The sequence below is a fragment of the Leopardus geoffroyi genome, chromosome B4 (assembly GCF_018350155.1).
Source record: "Leopardus geoffroyi isolate Oge1 chromosome B4, O.geoffroyi_Oge1_pat1.0, whole genome shotgun sequence".
Lineage (NCBI taxonomy): Eukaryota > Metazoa > Chordata > Mammalia > Carnivora > Felidae > Leopardus > Leopardus geoffroyi.
This window is the reverse complement of record NC_059341.1, coordinates 24538573-24556456: the sequence shown is the minus strand read 5'-3', so window position 1 is coordinate 24556456 and position 17884 is coordinate 24538573. Positions and strand designations below refer to the sequence as shown.

The 17884-nt window shown below is 42.3% G+C and overlaps 1 protein-coding gene across 2 annotated transcripts in view; it reads right to left on the bottom strand.

Moving 5' to 3' along the window:
- LOC123591401 (amyloid beta precursor protein binding family B member 1 interacting protein) overlaps positions 1–17884 on the bottom strand; it is a 106246-nt gene that overhangs the window by 1363 nt on the left and 86999 nt on the right. For both annotated transcript variants that reach the window (XM_045465687.1, XM_045465688.1), the window contains exons 11-13: positions 16475–16573; positions 15768–15879; positions 1975–2078 (exon numbers count right to left, since the gene is read on the bottom strand). In XM_045465687.1, the coding sequence (XP_045321643.1) occupies positions 1975–2078; positions 15768–15879; positions 16475–16573 (315 nt within the window). The remainder of the gene's footprint in view (positions 1–1974; positions 2079–15767; positions 15880–16474; positions 16574–17884) is intronic.

Here is a 17884-nt window from a genome sequence, read left to right as displayed (position 1 = left end):
AGCAGGTTGTGAAGCTCAATTGTCAGAAGCAGGTGTCTGTGAAATTATTTTCCTTTTGTACCATACCTCCAGTGGCAGAGAGCTGATTAGGAAGCTTCCCGAAACTGTCCCCAAATCTCCTGGCTTAGATGTCCTCCTCTTATAGCACAAGGATGATGTACTTTAGGCTACAGGTAACCTTTGTACAAATCTGAGCACAAAGAAGACTCTCCTATGAAAGAACTGCCTGCCTTTTCTTGCATCAGTGGTTGCTAGCATGCTGAGAACAAAGAAACCTTTGCCCATGACTGTGGGCTACCAGGGAGAAACCAATTATATGCTTCACTCCCTCTGACCTAACAGCTTCAAGGGAGGTGGTGGGTGGACCAAGAATCCACACATCTGGTCCATAGTCTTAGATTTACCTTTTGTGAACTGTGTGAAAGTTGGCTGGCTGATCAGGTATAAATCAAGCATCATAAGCTTTACTATTTCTGTCTCAAGGTTATGTTCATATTAAATGAGCTAAAGGTGTGGCTGGGTTCCGCAGAGTAAGATTACACTGCACATGCTGCCGGGCAGAAACCACAACACCGAACTTGGCCAAAGGCTAACAGAAGCGCAGTCCTTCTGCCAACGGTGGAAATCGATGATAGTAAATTACGTTTATATAATGCAACTTCCCCAGGGATTCCAGGCAGCTTAGCTGAATCCCTCTGTGTCAGTGATAATTATCATTGCAATTTACAATTTATCAGGCTTTCACTTTCTTTTTTTTTTTCTTTAACAACCTCTTACCACTGACGATTAAATTTAGAAAATTTTTTTTTCCTTAACAAAGTGCCTTATGATTGAGTTTTCTATTTTATTTGGTTTATTTGCTTAGCACGATTAATTGACTAGTGATGTAATTAAAAAAAATTTCTGACCAGGCAGTTTGGGAACTGATGTTCACACAAGGTGAAGTGATTTCTATTTTGGGGTCCTTTTGTTGCTTTCAGCATTTTAGAGTATTTCTCTTTGGTAGGCATTACAGGAGCCACGGAAATAATAATCACTGAAAGCACAGTGTATGATGTCAGACTTGAGAAGCTAATAATACTAGAGTAATACAACTTTTAACGGTCTACAATGGTTTTCAAAAATTGTAAGAAATTCAATAAATACAGGATTTAATTGCTCCCACCCCTGACTGACGGACAAAATCAAAGGGGAGAATGAAGTGAAAAATTACAGAAGGCACAATTATTTAAGGTTGTTTTGAATCACACATGGAAAATATTCAACAGAATAGTAAGTTGAGATGTTACCAATTAGGCTAGTAACTAGATTACAACTTTCAGCTATAATTTTTAGATAAATTTAAATGAATCTGCATTAATCTCCTTTACTGAAAAAAAAAATTATGGAGAATGCTATGTCAATTTGGCTAGTATTTTAAAATGTGTTTTCTTCTCCATCACCCTGAGGATGTATGCAGAACATTAACAGAAAAATATAAAATGCACATTTTATAACAGAACCCTTTTAGTAGTCTTCTAATCTGGTTTCGGGGATTTTCACATTTAATATAGGGTTTCTGACTAACTGGTTGCTCTAATTTATTCAGGAAAAAAAAATCCCAAGGGTTTAAAACTCAGGTGCCACTTTCAGAATGCTAAAACCACTTGCCTAAATCAAAAAAAGCCCTTCAGTCAAAATCAGTGGAGCTAAATTAAAAATATTTACCAAGCCTTAGCATTAAAAAAAAAAAAAATTCTTACATTTTTCTGAAGCAATGTGGTAACATTTGGCTTTAACTTTCCATTCTAGCCTGCATAACTTTAAGATTAAAAAACCCACACAATTACCTAAATGAAATTATAGTGACTTCTTAGTTGTTGGAACTAGATTTTCTCTTTTCGGAGGAGCAGTTATTGGACACTGCTAATGGTTTAGCATATGGGCTTACTGGAGACAGTCTGAGAATGACGTCCAGTCACTCTCTGGTCTTACCTTAGTAGTTTCTGCCTGCCTCTGGGCTTCTTCAAGAACCGCATTTACAGAATGTGCAGCCTGGGGAATCTGCCCATTGGCCTGGGTGGTGCCTGCTTTAGGTCCTGAAGGGGAGAATAAAGACAAGAAGAGTGGGCAAGGCATATTCAGCATTCTTGTGAGTTCCTCTAAAAATATAGTTTCTATTTCCAAAGCAAAAGACAAGGAATTCTAGGTATACAGGCCTTACAGAAAGTCTGAGGTTCTATGGCAACACTTCATGAGATTCAGCAAAGGTTCAGGAAGGTGAATGCTTTATGTAGGCTATGACATCTCGATTAACTAGGGGCCTAGAGAATGGTATGTTCTGTTTTCAAAAGCCTTTTGACAACTGGAGAATAACTTTGAAAAACTTTTTAAAAATTCCAGTTGCTGAAGATTTTTCTGAACCCTATGTTTCAGGGTGCCTGGGTGGCTCAGTCAGTTAAGCATCCTTCTTGGTTTCAGCTCAGGTCATGATCTCATGTTTCATGGGATTGAGCCCCACGTCAGGCTCTGTGCTGCCAGCATGGATCCTGCTTGGGACTCTCTCTCTCCCTCTCTTTCTGCCCCCCACCCTTATGCATGCACTTTCTCTCTCTCTCAAAAATAATAAACACTTGAAACGTATGTTTCTAGTTTCATACCATGCTGTGTATAGGAACAACTTTTAAACATTATTCTCAACAAAAAAGTAGGATGGGCACAAAAATAGAAGACACAGGGGATTGAGTAAAATGTGCAGACCCCTGAGATACCCTGGAATAGGTTTTTTTGCCAGCAAGTCATGATAAGCACTTATTTTATTTTCTTCCCTTTTAATTTACCCTTTGGCACAAAAGTGAGGCTTAACTGAGGCTTTGCAGTTTTGAGGGAATCTGATAGATTTCATTGGATGTATGTGGATCTCTCTGGGTCCTTAGAGAACATCCTGGAGAGGACGGCCATGCCTCCACACACAAAAGACATTTCTCCAATGACCAAACTGCCACCCAGCCCACGACATGAGGTCTTGTCACTGAGTGAACTCAGAGGTTCCTTTAGCTATGCCCATTGCCTGCTATTCTGTCAAATATTTATGAGATGGCCGTTTGCTTGCTTCTTTAAATATTTTTCCAGTAGTTTGAGAAACCCATTCATCTACATAACAACTCAGAGAAGGCTATTAAGGACATGACATTGGGAAGAGGGGAATGTTTGATGAGGAAGAGGATATTAACAGGGCCTAAAGTATCTCTCTGCAAATTATCAAGTACCAAATGAAAAATCTGCACAGGAGAGATATCGGACAACACATTAACCAAGTGGTCAAAATGAATGTTTCCAACGAGGGGCAAACAGATGTCATATGTGTCTGATTGTGATAACCTGAGGACATGCGGCCCTCATGCAGTATTCTCACCAAAAATGCACTGTCTGAAATGAATCATAAGGAAACATCAGACACATCCAAATTGAGGGAATATGGATGTGGTTTAGATAAAAATATCCTATCAATATTGAATACTAAATTTCCTGGATTTGCTAACTGTACTATGGTTCGTAAGAGAACAGCCTTGATTTTTAGGAGTCACAAAGGGAAGACTTAGGGGCAAAGGTGTATGATAGATTCAATCTACTCTCAAGTGGTTCAGAAAAAAAAAATGTCTTTGGATGACATAGGGAGAAGCAGGAGTGGGGAGAGAGAAATGATAAAGCAAATATGGCAAACACTCAATACTGGAGATCTGGGTAAAGGGTACATGAAGGCTTTATGTACTATTCTTGCAACTTTTCTGTGTTTGAGATGATTTCAGAATGAAAAAAGGTATTCGTGTCCGTTTATGCAATTGAAATATTAGAACAGGCTAGAATTGCTTTCTCTCCTGTCAGTTTTTAATGATAAAATCCATGTCCCTTGTTCAGTAAGGACAGCCACCTCGTTGTTCTGAGTGGAGCTGTTGGAACGTACATGATGTGCCACGTAAATGTGCATTTCTCTCACTCTGAGGCTTATTAAATGTCTCTGATTAGTCACAGCTTTGTTCTGGAGGTCGGGAAGCAACAGGCCTAAACATCTTTAAGCTTTAGAATGTTTCTATTTAAGATTTTTTGTAAGACTTTGTGCACCGTACCATCGTGCCTAGGAGATTTAAACATCTGAGATTCCAAAGTGCTCTATCTTCTCATTTCCTTTGGGCTATTTATTCTCTTTCTCCTCCTTTGTCTTATACATATTCAAATCCTTTCTTTACCTATAAACACCTTTGCATTTGTGCAAAGCACAAATTTGTGCAAGCAGAGACTAAATCTGAATACTGAAGACCATTGGGGGAAATCCTTTGAAGGGCAAAAATTATATTTTCTTTTTGCTTCTTTTGTCCAAACACATACACAGGCTGATTTCCCAGCAACATAGTGTGTATTTTTATGTAAGTAGGATGACCTGGTCTTTGTCTGTGAGAACAAACAGATAATAATAATAATCTTAAATGTTCCAAGCTGCTGTCTTCCTATTTACCAGGAAATCCAGTCTTTCCCATGGGCTCTCTGCCCCATCCTGGGACAACTGATGTGTGCCCACATATCCCATATATTCTGCAGGTGCCACTGACTGGGATCTAGGTTGTTCTGTCACTGTGTTAACAGTCCCAGCTGTCAAGTGGCAATACAGCCTCTCCCACTGTCTCTCTAGGAGTCCCTGGAGGAATTATGGGTGGGAAGTTTATTAAACAAGTATGAGCCCACAAACCATGAGATCATGACCTGAGCTGAAGTCAGACACCCAACTGACTCAGCCATCCAGGCGCCCCCCACCTCCCTCGTTCTTAACCCGTGTGGTTTGTGAAAGGCTGACCCTACCACTTGATCTGGCAAATCAGAAGACAGCATGCTCCTGGGTACAGTGAGACTGTTAGGGACAGGCACGAAACAGAGCCCTCCCAGAATTTTTTCAGAGATGGGGGCATCCTCTTTGTACTACGATTTCTGGCTGTGTGAGAAATGTAAGCCTGGAGAGTCAGTGACAGTCCTTGACATCTCAGGGGGACAGTGCCTAAAGAAACAGTATCTTGACGACATTGCTTATATCCCTGGATCCTTCTATACCTGAAAGCAGCCTACCCACAGACCTCCTAGTTTTGTGCATTAATAAATCTCTCCCAATCACTCTTTGTTGCTTAAACCAGAGTTAGACTGCCATGTGTCAACTGCCATGTGAAGGGTCTGGACTAAAAATAGTTGCTAAAGTCATAAAGTGACTTAATAAGTACTAAAAAAAACCCTCTATGGCTCTTCTCTAATAGGAAAATAAAAGCTGCCATTCATCAAGAACGAATTACTTGTTAAGCACTTTGGATACAGAACGTCTCCATGTTTTTCAGTTGGGAAATCATAGCAGAAACACTTCATGATTTCTTTCAGTATCTAGGAGAACAGATACTAAACTAATAATCACAAAGATTATTAATTATGACTGGCCTATAAAGGACAATTCATTGTAGACCCAAGGATAGGAAGGAATTAGCTACATGAAAGAAAAAACCATCACAAACAGAGGTAATAACATCTGTGAATTCCCTAAGAAAAGATGGTGCTTGAGCCTTTGAAGAACTAGGAAGAACAACTGGCCCATGTGACAGGAACAGGAAGACACGGTGGAGAAACAGGCAGGAGAGCTGGGCAAGGCTCATATTATACAGGCTTAGTTGGCCTTGCTAAGGATTTGGGACTTTATCTAAGAGCAGTGGGAAGCTTCTGAAGGGCTACCCACAGGGGAGAAATCATATTTACATTTAAAAAGGTGAGTCAAGGAGAGAGAAAAGTCTGCAAATGCAGGGAGTTGAGTTGGAGCACCGCCAGAGGAGGCCAAGTGAAAGATCATGGAAGTTGGGATTTGATGACAATGGAGATGAACAGATCTGGACAGATTTGACCAATATTTAGAGGGCAGAATCAATAGGAATTGGAGGTGATTGGATTTGGGCATGAGTGAGCTTTTCTTCCATGTGTCCTGCATGAGCAATTGGGCAGACGATGGTATTATTTACAAAAACTGAGAACAACAGTGGGGGAGCAAGTCTGGTGGGTAAGATGAGGAGTTAGTTTTACAGACATCGAGTCTGATGTATCCAAGTGAAGCCACTGAGCAGACAGCTGGATACATGGTTTTGCAGGTCAACAGAGAAGTCTGGGTTCGATTTATATATTTGTGGGTGGTCAGCACATAGATGGTGCCAGGAGTGGATTTAGACCACCTATTAGAGGGACTGTCAATGAGAAAAGGGTTAGGATTGATTGACGAGGCTGTGGGCAATTTAAGGTGGGGTAGAAGAGTTAGTAGAGGAAGTCAGAAAAGAGTGACCATAGCAGTTGGGGGTACGATGAGAGGTCTGGAGCATGTGCTATCTTTTTTTTTTTAAGTTTATTTATTTTGAGAGAGAATGCATGTGTGCATGAGTTGGGGAGGGGCAGAGAGAGAGAGAGAGAGAGAGAGAGAGAGGAAGACAGATGATCCGAAGTGGGTTCTGAGCTGACAGCAGAGAGCCTGATGTGGGGCTTGAACTCACCAACTCTGAGATCATGACCTGAGCTGAGGTCGGACAATAACCGACTGAGCCACCCAGGTGCCCCAAATGTGTACTATCTTGAAAGCCAATAGAGGAGACTGTTTCAAGGAGGAATGTGTTGATGCTGCTGAAAGGTCAGAGAAGAACAGGGGTTTATAATAGTTGCATTTAGCAGCCTAGAGGCCACTGGTGGGATTAGCAAGAGCATTCTCCATAAGGCATTAGAAGCAGAAGCTTGACTGAAATTGGTGGCAGAGTCAGTGAGGGTAGAGAAGTGGAGGCAGCAAACGTAGTCTACCCTTTAAAGCAGTTTGGTTATCAGGTGGGGCAATAGCTGGAGGGAGGTGTGGAGTCATAGGAGGGTTTCAAAACTGATTTGTTTGTTTGGAGAAGGGAACAATAATAAGGACTCAGTAGAGCAGAAGAGAATGCAGAAGAGGATGGTATAATAAAGTATCTGTCGAGTCTTTGTCCTGAATTCCCGGCACAGAACTTCTAAAACTTTTGGTATTTCCTTTTTTTTTTTTTTAAATATATGAAATTTGTTGCCAAATTGGTTTCCATACAACACCCAGTGCTCATCCCCAAAGGTGCCCTCCTCAATACCCATCACCCACCCTCCCCTCCCTCCCACCCCCCATCAACCCTCAGTTTGTTCTCAGTTTTTAACAGTCTCTTATGCTTTGGCTCTCTCCCACTCTAACCTCTTTTTTTTTTCCTTCCCCTCCCCCATGGGTTTCTGTTAAGTTTCTCAGGATCCACATAAGAGTGAAACCATATGGTATCTGTCTTTCTCTGCATGGCTTATTTCACTTAGCATCACACTCTCCAGTTCCATCCACGTTGCTACAAAAGGCCATTTTCATTTTTTCTCATTGCCACATAGTATTCCATTGTGTATATAAACCACAATTTCTTTATCCATTCATCAGTTGAAGGACATTTAGGCTCTTTCCATAATTTGGCTATTGTTGAGAGTGCTGCTATAAACATTGGGGTACAAGTGCCCCTATGCATCAGTACTCCTGTATCCCTTGGGTAAATACCTAGCAGTGCTATTGCTGGGTCATAGGGTAGGTCTATTTTTAATTTTCTGAGGAACCTCCACACTGCTTTCCAGAGCGGCTGCACCAATTTGCATTCCCACCAACAGTGCAAGAGGGTTCCCGTTTCTCCACATCCTCTCCAGCATCTATAGTCTCCTGATTTGTTCATTTTGGCCACTCTGACTGGCGTGAGGTGATATCTGAGTGTGGTTTTGATTTGTATTTCCCTGATAAGGAGAGACGTTGAACATCTTTTCATGTGCCTGTTGGCCATCCGGATGTCTTCTTTAGAGAAATGTCTATTCATGTTTTCTGCCCATTTCTTCACTGGGTTATTTGTTTTTCAGGTGTGGAGTTTGGTGAGCTCTTTATAGATTTTGGATACTAGCCCTTTGTCCGATATGTCATTTGCAAATATCTTTTCCCATTCCGTTGGTTGCCTTTTAGTTTTGTTGGTTGTTTCCTTTGCTGTGCAGAAGCTTTTTATCTTCATAAGGTCCCAGTAATTCACTTTTGCTTTTAATTCCCTTGCCTTTGGGGATGTGTCGAGTAAGAGATTGCTACGGCTGAGGTCAGAGAGGTCTTTTCCTGCTTTCTCCTCTAGGGTTTTGATGGTTTCCTGTCTCACATTCAGGTCCTTTATCCATTTTGAGTTTATTTTTGTGAATGGTGTGAGAAAGTGGTCTAGTTTCAACCTTCTGCATGTTGCTGTCCAGTTCTCCCAGCACCATTTGTTAAAGAGACTGTCTTTTTTCCATTGGATTTTCTTTCCTGCTTTGTCAAAGATGAGTTGGCCATACGTTTGTGGGTCTAGTTCTGGGGTTTCTATTCTATTCTATTCCATTGGTCTATGTGTCTGTTTTTGTGCCAATACCATGCTGTCTTGATGATGACAGCTTTGTAGTAGAGGCTAAAGTCTGGGATTGTGGTGCCTCCTGCTTTGGTCTTCTTCTCAAAATTCCTTTGGCTATTCGGGGCCTTTTGTGGTTCCATATGAATTTTAGGATGGCTTGTTCTAGTTTCGAGAAGAATGCTGGTGCAATTTTGATTGGGATTGCATTGAATGTGTAGATAGCTTTGGGTAGTATTGACATTTTTTTTTTTTAATTTTTTTTTCAACGTTTATTTATTTTTGGGACAGAGAGAGACAGAGCATGAACGGGATTTTAGGATGGCTTGTTCTAGTTTCGAGAAGAATGCTGGTGCAATTTTGATTGGGATTGCATTGAATGTGTAGATAGCTTTGGGTAGTATTGACATTTTTTTTTTTTAATTTTTTTTTCAACGTTTATTTATTTTTGGGACAGAGAGAGACAGAGCATGAACGGGGGAGGGGCAGAGAGAGAGGGAGACACAGAATCGGAAACAGGCTCCAGGCTCTGAGCCATCAGCCCAGAGCCCGACGCGGGGCTCGAACTCACAGACCGCGAGATCGTGACCTGGCTGAAGTCGGATGCTTAACCGACTGCGCCACCCAGGCGCCCCTGGGTAGTATTGACATTTTGACAATATTTATTCTTCCAATCCATGAGCAGGGAATGTCTTTCCATTTCTTTAAATCTTCTTCAATTTCCTTCATAAGCTTTCTATAGTTTTCAGCATACAGATCTTTTACATCTTTGGTTAGATTTATTCCTAGGTATTTTATGCTTCTTGGTGCAATTGTGAATGGGATCAGTTTCTTTATTTGTCTTTCTGTTGCTTCATTGTTAGTGTTTAAGAAAGCAACTGATTTCTGTACATTGATTTTGTATCCTGCAACTTTGCTGAATTCATGTATCAGTTCTAGCAGACTTTTGGTGGAGTCTATCGGATTTTCCATGTATAGTATCATGTCATCTGCAAAAAGCGAAAGCTTGACTTCATCTTTGCCAATTTTGATGACTTTGATTTCCTTTTGTTGTCTGATTGCTGATGCTAGAACTTCCAGCACTATGTTAAACAACAGCGGTGAGAGTAGGCATCCCTGTCGTGTTCCTGATCTCAGGGAGAAAGCTCTCAGTTTTTCCCCATTGAGGATGATGTTAGCTGTGGGCTTTTTATAAATGGCTTTTATGATGTTTAAGTATGTTCCTTCTATCCCGACTTTCTCAAGGGTTTTTATTAAGAAAGGGTGCTGGATTTTGTCAAAGGCCTTTTCTGCATCGATTGACAGGATCATTGGTTCTTCTCTTTTTTTTTTGTTAATGTGATGTATCACGTTGATTGATTTGCGAATGTTGAACCAGCCCTGCATCCCAGGAATGAATCCCACTTGATCATGGTGAATAATTCTTTTTATATGGCGTTGAATTCGATTTGCTAGTATCTTATTGAGAATTTTTGCATCCATATTCATCAGGGATATTGGCCGGTAGTTCTCTTTTTTTACTGGGTCTCTGTCTGGTTTAGGAATCAAAGTAATACTGGCTTCATAGAATGAGTCTGGAAGTTTTCCTTCCCTTTCTATTTCTTGGAATAGCTTGAGAAGGATAGGTATTATCTCTGCTTTAAATGTCTGGTAGAACTCCCCTGGGAAGCCATCTGGTCCTGGACTCTTATTTGTTGGGAGATTTTTGATAACCGATTCAATTTCTTCGCTGGTTATGGGTCTGTTCAAGCTTTCTATTTCCTCCTGATTGAGTTTTGGAAGAGTGTGGGTGTTCAGGAATTTGTCCATTTCTTCCAGGTTGTCCAATTTGTTGGCATATAATTTTTCATAGTATTCCCTGATAATTTTTTGTATCTCTGAGGGATTGGTTGTAATAATTCCATTTTCATTCATGATTTTATCTATTTGGGTCATCTCCCTTTTCTTTTTGAGAAGCCTGGCTAGAGGTTTGTCAATTTTGTTTATTTTTTCAAAAAACCAACTCTTGGTTTCATTGATCTGCTCTACAGTTTTTTTAGACTCTATATTGTTTATTTCTGCTCTGATCTTTATTATTTCTCTTCTTCTGCTGGGTTTGGGCTGCCTTTGCTGTTCTGCTTCTATTTCCTTTAGGTGTGCTGTTAGATTTTGTATTTGGGATTTTTCTTGTTTCTTGAGATAGGCCTGGATTGCAATGTATTTTCCTCTCAGGACTGCCTTCGCTGCGTCCCAAAGCGTTTGGATTGTTGTATTTTCATTTTCGTTTGTTTCCATATATTTTTTAATTTCTTCTCTAATTGCCTGGTTGACCCACTCATTCGTTAGTAGGGTGTTCTGTAACCTCCATGCTTTTGGAGGTTTTCCAGACTTTTTCCTGTGGTTGATTTCAAGCTTCATAGCATTGTGGTCTGAAAGTATGCATGGTATAATTTCAATTCTTGTAAACTTATGAAGGGCTGTTTTGTGACCCAGTATATGATCTATCTTGGAGAATGTTCCATGTGCATTCGAGAAGAAAGTATGTTCTGTTGCTTTGGGATGCAGAGTTCTAAATATATCTGTCAATTCCATCTGATCCAATGTCTCATTCAGGGCCCTTGTTTCTTTATTGACCGTGTGTCTAGATGATCTATCCATTTCTGTAAGTGGGGTGTTAAAGTCCCCTGCAATTACCACATTCTTATCAATAAGGTTGCTTATGTTTATGAGTAATTGTTTTATAAATTTGGGGGCTCCGGTATTCGGCGCATAGACATTTATAATTGTTAGCTCTTCCTGATGGATAGACCCTGTAATTATTATATAATGCCCTTCTTCATCTCTTGTTACAGCCTTTAATTGAAAGTCTAGTTTGTCTGATATAAGTATGGCTACTCCAGCTTTCTTTTGGCTTCCAGTAGCATGATAAATAGTTCTCCATCCCCTCACTCTCAATCTAAAGGTGTCCTCAGGTCTAAAATGAGTCTCTTGTAGACAGCAAATAGATAGGTCTTGTTTTTTTATCCATTCTGATACCCTATGTCTTTTGGTTGGCGCATTTACATTCAGTGTTATTATAGAAAGATATGGGTTTAGAGTCATTGTGATGTCTGTATGTTTTATGCTTGTAGCGATGTCTCTGGTACTTTGTCTCACAGGATCCCCCTTAGGATCTCTTGTAGGGCTGGTTTAGTGGTGACAAATTCCTTCAGTTTTTGTTTGTTTGGGAAGACCTTTATCTCTCCTTCTATTCTAAATGACAGACTTGCTGGATAAAGGATTCTCGGCTGCATATTTTTTCTGTCTAGCACACTGAAAATCTCGTGCCAATCCTTTCTGGCCTGCCAAGTTTCAAAAGAGAGATCAGTCACGAGTCTTATAGGTCTCCCTTTATATGTGAGGGCACGTTTACCCCTTGCTGCTTTCAGAATTTTCTCTTTATCCTTGTATTTTGCCAGTTTCACTATGATATGTCGTGCAGAGGATCGATTCAAGTTACGTCTGAAGGGAGTTCTCTGTGCCTCTTGGATTTCAATGTCTTTTTCCTTCCCCAGTTCAGGGAAGTTCTCAGCTATTATTTCTTCAAGTACCCTTTCAGCACCTTTCCCTCTCTCTTCCTCCTCTGGGATACCAATTATGCGTATATTATTTCTTTTTAGTGTATCACTTAGTTCTCTAATTTTCCCCTCATACTCCTGGATTTTTTTATCTCTCTTTTTCTCAGCTTCTTCTTTTTCCATAACTTTATCTTCTAGTTCACCTATTCTCTCCTCTGCCTCTTCAATCCGAGCCGTGGTGGTTTCCATTTTGTTTTGCATTTCGTTTAAAGCGTTTTTCAGCTCCTCGTGACTGTTCCTTAGTCCCTTGATCTCTGTAGCAAGAGATTCTCTGCTGTCCTCTATACTGTTTTCAAGCCCAGCGATTAATTTTATGACTATTATTCTAAATTCACTTTCTGTTATATTATTTAAATCCTTTTTGATCAGCTCATTAGCTGTTGTTATTTCCTGGAGATTCTTCTGAGGGGAATTCTTCTGTTTGGTCATTTTGGATAGTCCCTGAAGTGGTGAGGACCTGCAGGGCACTTCCCCTGTGCTGTGGTGTATAACTGGAGTTGGTGGGCGGGGCATAGTCAGACCTGAATTCTGCCCCCAGCCCACCGCTGGGGCCACAGTCAGACTGGTGTGTGCCTTCTCTTCCCCTCTCCTAGGGGCGGGATTCACTGTGGGATGGTGTGGCCCGTCTGGGCTACTTGCACACTGCCAGGCTTGTGATGCTGGGGATCTGGCGTATTAGCTGTAGTGGGTAGGCAAGGTGCACGGGGGCAGGAGGGGCAGGCTTAGCTCGCTTCTCCTTAGGTGATCCACTTCAGGAGGGGCCCTGTGGCAGCGGGAGGGGGTCAGATGCGCTGCCGGAGGTTTGGCTCCGCAGAAGCACAGAGTTGGGTGTTTGCGCGGAGCGAGGAAGTTCCCTGGCAGGAACTGGTTCTCTTTGAGATTTTGGCTGGGGGATGGGCGGGGGAGATGGCGCTGGCGAGCACCTTTGTTCCCCACCAAACTGAGCTCTGTCGTCTGGGGGCTCAGCAGCTCTCCCTCCCTTTGTCCTCCAGCCTTCCCGCTTTCCGAGCAAAGCTGTTAACTTATGACCTCCCAGACGCTAAGTCGCGCTTGGTGTCGGAACACACTCTGTCCGTCTGGCCCCTCCGCTTTTGCCAGCCAGACTCGGGGGCTCTGCTTGGCCAGCGAGCCGCCCCTCTGCCCCGGCTCCCTCCCGCCAGTCCGTGGAGCGCGCACCGCCTCGCCGCCCTTCCTACCCTCTTCCGTGGGCCTCTCGTCTGCGCTTGGCTCCGGAGACTCCGTTCTGCTAATCCTCTGGCGGTTTTCTGGGTTATTTAGGCAGGTGTAGGTGGAATCTAAGTGATCAGCAGGACGCACTGAGCCCAGCGTCCTCCTACGCCGCCATCTTCCTCGCTCTCCCCTCCACTTTTGGTATTTCCAAAGTGACTGGGATATCTTTGCTATTCAGTGAACCCCTAGGATCACATCTGAGTTTATGCTAACAAGATGCGTTGAGATGTGGGCTGGTTATCAGAAAGATGAACCAAGTGATTAGAGGGTTGGGGCTTTGGGCTAATTGAACCTCTGGGGAGGGGACTGAAATCAATCATGTGGTCAATAAGAGGACAAAGAAGTTCTGCAGCCAGGACCCTCCTAGACCTTGCACTATGCATGTGTCTCTTCATTTGGCTGGTCCTGGTATGTATCCCTTATGATAAAATTGTAATAATAAGGATAGCACTTTTCTGAGTTCTGTGAGTCATTCTAATCAACCAGAACTAGTGGGAACCACTGAAATTGTAGCCAGGAGGTCAGATGTGTGGATGACATAGGAAGAAAGGCAGCTTTGTTGGGGACAGTGCCCTTGGTCTGAGCTAACTCCATTGGTGGGTGTCAGAGTACTGCAAAACATCAGCTGGTGTTGGAATAGGGACCAGGGCATGCATGGAAGGAATGGCCCTTGTTAGGATGTAACAGAATGGATGCGACTAGGATGGGTGCAGACGCAGGTAAGTTGTTGGTTTTAGTGGTGGGGAGTCAAAGGAGTTCCCATTTGATGGTTCCTTTGCTGAGAGTGAAAGATTTGGGGGTTGGAAATCTGAGGAGAGTGAAGAACATCCAAAACAATGAGAAACTAGGAGATTACATTGACTGGAACAGGTTTGCTCAACATTATTGACGTTTGGGACTGGAAAATTTTTTGTTGTGTGGGGGCCTATCCCATGCATTGTAGGAGGCAGCATTCCTAGCCTCTACCCATTAGATGTCACTGGCATTTCCCCCAAGGTGTGACAACCAACAATGTTTCTAGACATTGCCAAATGTTCCCCAGAGGTCAAAGTCATCCCTGGCTGAAGACTGCCAGTCTACAGAAACACAGTGAGATCAATAGGCAGTATTAAGTGTCCAGTTGTGGGTGATGTCCAAAGCTCTGTGGTGGAATCACTTGCTTCCTCTTTCTTTTTGGTGACCAGCCCCCATCCTAAAGGTACCTACGGGCCTCCACCCATGGGAGTGAGCCAGATATGCCTCCCACAGAGCCCAGGAGTCTTTACTGGAAAGGAAACCAATGACCCTGGGAGAGATGCCCTAGATGGTTTCAGGATGCCTCACCCCAAAGAGTGAAAGGGGAAGCTTGACAGCCAAGAACTTTTAAGTGGTGTTTCACTCCCAAGCTGAAGACTAACAGAATTAGGAAACCCAACCCTCAACCAACCTCAGCAACCCTTTGTTTAGTAACTCAATAAACATTTACTATGTGCCAGGCTTTTAAGCTCTGGGAACACAATGTGTGCAACACAGTGAAATGGTCCTTTGTCCTTTCAAGACTTAAGAGTCTGGTAGAGAAAACAGGCACCAAATGAGTTAATGGATATATAAAATGATTACACATTGTGGTAAGTGCTCTGCAGAAAACAGTTTTATTCAGCATAGACACTTCCGGAAACTCATTGTTCACAGAGCAGCCAGGCTGGACACATCTAATGGAAATATTTTTAAATGTTGGGTTAAATCTACCTTATTGCACCTTCCACACTTTTAAGCTGCTTTTACCCTTTGAGCAGCAAAGAATACACATACTAGCCTTATGTTAGGACCATTCTTTAACATTGAAAAACAATGACCAGAACTTTTCTGCTGTAAATAGTGCCAGTTCTTTCAACCATTAGTTATCATAAAGACAATGTATGTGAATTGTAGCTCAGCCACTGACAAGATGCTGGGTACATGCTTCTCCCACCTTCAGTTTCCTCAGCTGAGGAGCGCAGATGATAATCTATACTTTGCAGGGCTGTTGTAAGAATCAGAGCGAGTATATGTAAAGCAATGCATTGTACCCTCTTCATCTCTCAGTGTTCTGTCCTCCTTAAAAACATACGCAAGAAGCTGTTACGTTATTATAGAATGTGATATCCAGGATTGGGTACAAGGCTCTGGCCATGATATCACTGAGCCAAAACACCAGGGAATGACCTCGTCCTTTGGGTGGGCTGTCTGCTGGGTGCTAGTGGAGCTTTGGACAAATATAACCTTTATACTCTGATGAGACACAGTACTCGACCAGCTCACCCTACACTGGTGATCGCCATCCTATCCACGAGCATATCACGAGAAAAGTGATCGAAGCTTTGCTTAAGAATCACTTCTGAAGAAATAGATCCAGGTGTGTGGAGATCTTGAGCCTGACCATCAGAAGGGAAACGTACACAGTGCCAACAAAGTTCTGTTTTTACAAAATGTGTAAGTTTGAACATGAGCTCTGAACAGGTGTGAGAATTTCTTCTCTGCACGGTACCTGTAGCAGGTGGGGCTGGTGGAACTGCACCAACAGTACTCAGGTTCGTCCGAGAGGCGAGCCCGGCCCTCTCCAGAGCCCGCTGATAGTTATCATAGAGAGTCTTCCCGTACTGGGGAGAGAACACAAAAGAAGCAAGAGAGGAATCCATTTATCCCAGATTCTGCACTTGATTGCAATATACGTACTGAGAAAAAAAAAGTACTTTGTAGCTACTCTTTTCACTCTTTTCTGGAGTTGTTTTTTTAGTGTAAGGATTTCAACAAAACATCCACAAATCGTTTTTTTTTCACATGTTAAGTAAATTTCCAGATTGGCAGAGTCAGTTAATACTTTCATACCCAGACATTAGAGGAGAGCTTTCGCCACGCGATTTTGAGTACATAAGTCTTCATATAAATCTACCAGTTTCCACATTGTGTTTCTTAATTACACACGACACATGCAAAGCTCTCCAAGAGTAAATGAAGGTCTGAGAAGTCTCATGGGAGAGTAAACCCTGATTCTCAGGTCATTGGAGAGGTCCGTGTTTCTATCACTCCCCGCTATTAAAAAAACCCCCAATGGGCAAATAAATGAGATAGTATCTTCAGCTCTGATTCACGGAGAATGGGTCAGCTGTTTCTCAGCAGCACGGAGACTGGACCCACCCAGGTCAGGATGCTGGTATGCAATTCAAGATAGGGTGAGCCCAAATGCTCTCTCACCTTGGCAATCCTTATTCCCATGATCCACTGGTTTAGGGTTCTTGCATCGTCACAGCAGAGATATTTGATATACTGGGACTCCTTCTGAATTTGGGGATGCTAGGAAAAAGTAATTTCAAAGACCATTTATAAACTATTAGCACTTTTCAAAAAAAAATTTAAGACTGTAACAATGTTAATTTCCTGATGTGGTGGCAAATTGCTACTGGCAGCAATTTCAGGATTAGAAATAGGGGTATTTTTAGAATGGGCTAAATTTTGAAAGGATTTAAGAGATTTGTGACATGATTTATCATAAGCACTTCTTACTGTATTATCCATAATAATTTTAATTTCTCCTTTTTTTTTTTAGCTTTTAAAAGCCTTTGCATATACCACGTCTCCTTTCCCACAAGAAATCTGAATCGTTTCTCCATTTATCAAATAAAGGAACTTCCCTGATGCAATTCTTAAGTCCCAGAATTAATGCTTTGTGACTCCCAACCAGTCCTAGGGATATTTAGGGATATCTCCCCTATCAGGAATTCAGGGTTTCACCTTTTCTTAACTGTCATCTCCTACTCATACTGGCCATCTTGGCCTCTGGATGGGTGTCCCAGGGAAGGAATATTCTATCTATTCTCAAGTGGCAATGGCTTGGGGTGTTGCACTAGGGTCCAAGCCCTCCAGGAGCTCATGGTCAGAGACAGCAGTGACACTGGCAGGCATGAAGAGGGGAGAGAGAGACACTGGTCTCTGGTCACCAGATCACCTGGGCCCCTCTTCCTTAATCCTTGTTGCCTCTGTAATTTCTGTTGTGTGTGTCTGTCTCTGATAGACTGTGTGCTCCGTGAGGGTGGGGACCATGTCTGCCGTTCACTGCTGAAGACCCCCAGTGCTTAGCAATGGCCTGGCATGTGGTCAGAATTCTGGTTTAGACGTGGAAATAACTGTTGAAGGAAATAATGAACAAAAGCCAAGATTTCCTGTTCAGCCAGAAGTGTCATGGGTACAAGGTGAGGGGCAGGCAACCAAATCTAGATTTTAAGATTTGTGCCATGTGAATTTTCATGGGCCTTTATCATTTTTAATAAGTTTTATTATAGAGAAAAATAATTACAAACATAGCCATCATGTGTGCATGCGTGTGTGTGAGCGTGTGTGTGTGTGTGTGTGTGAGACCAACTCTTCTGCCTCCATCTCTCAGAGGAGCTTGTTAATCCTGCTAGGACAGGCATAAATTAGTGGTGGTGCACATGAAATGGAGTGCTGACAGAGTGGGAAGCCATCCTCAGTGCGGGAAAGGAGTGGAGCTGACCAGTTCCTCTCTAAGGGTATTGCACAGACTACTCCCTTTCACTTTTGCTTCCAGCTTCATCACTGACCTTCAAGGAAATGGCTGTTTTTAAAGCTGATGTAAGCCAGCGACAC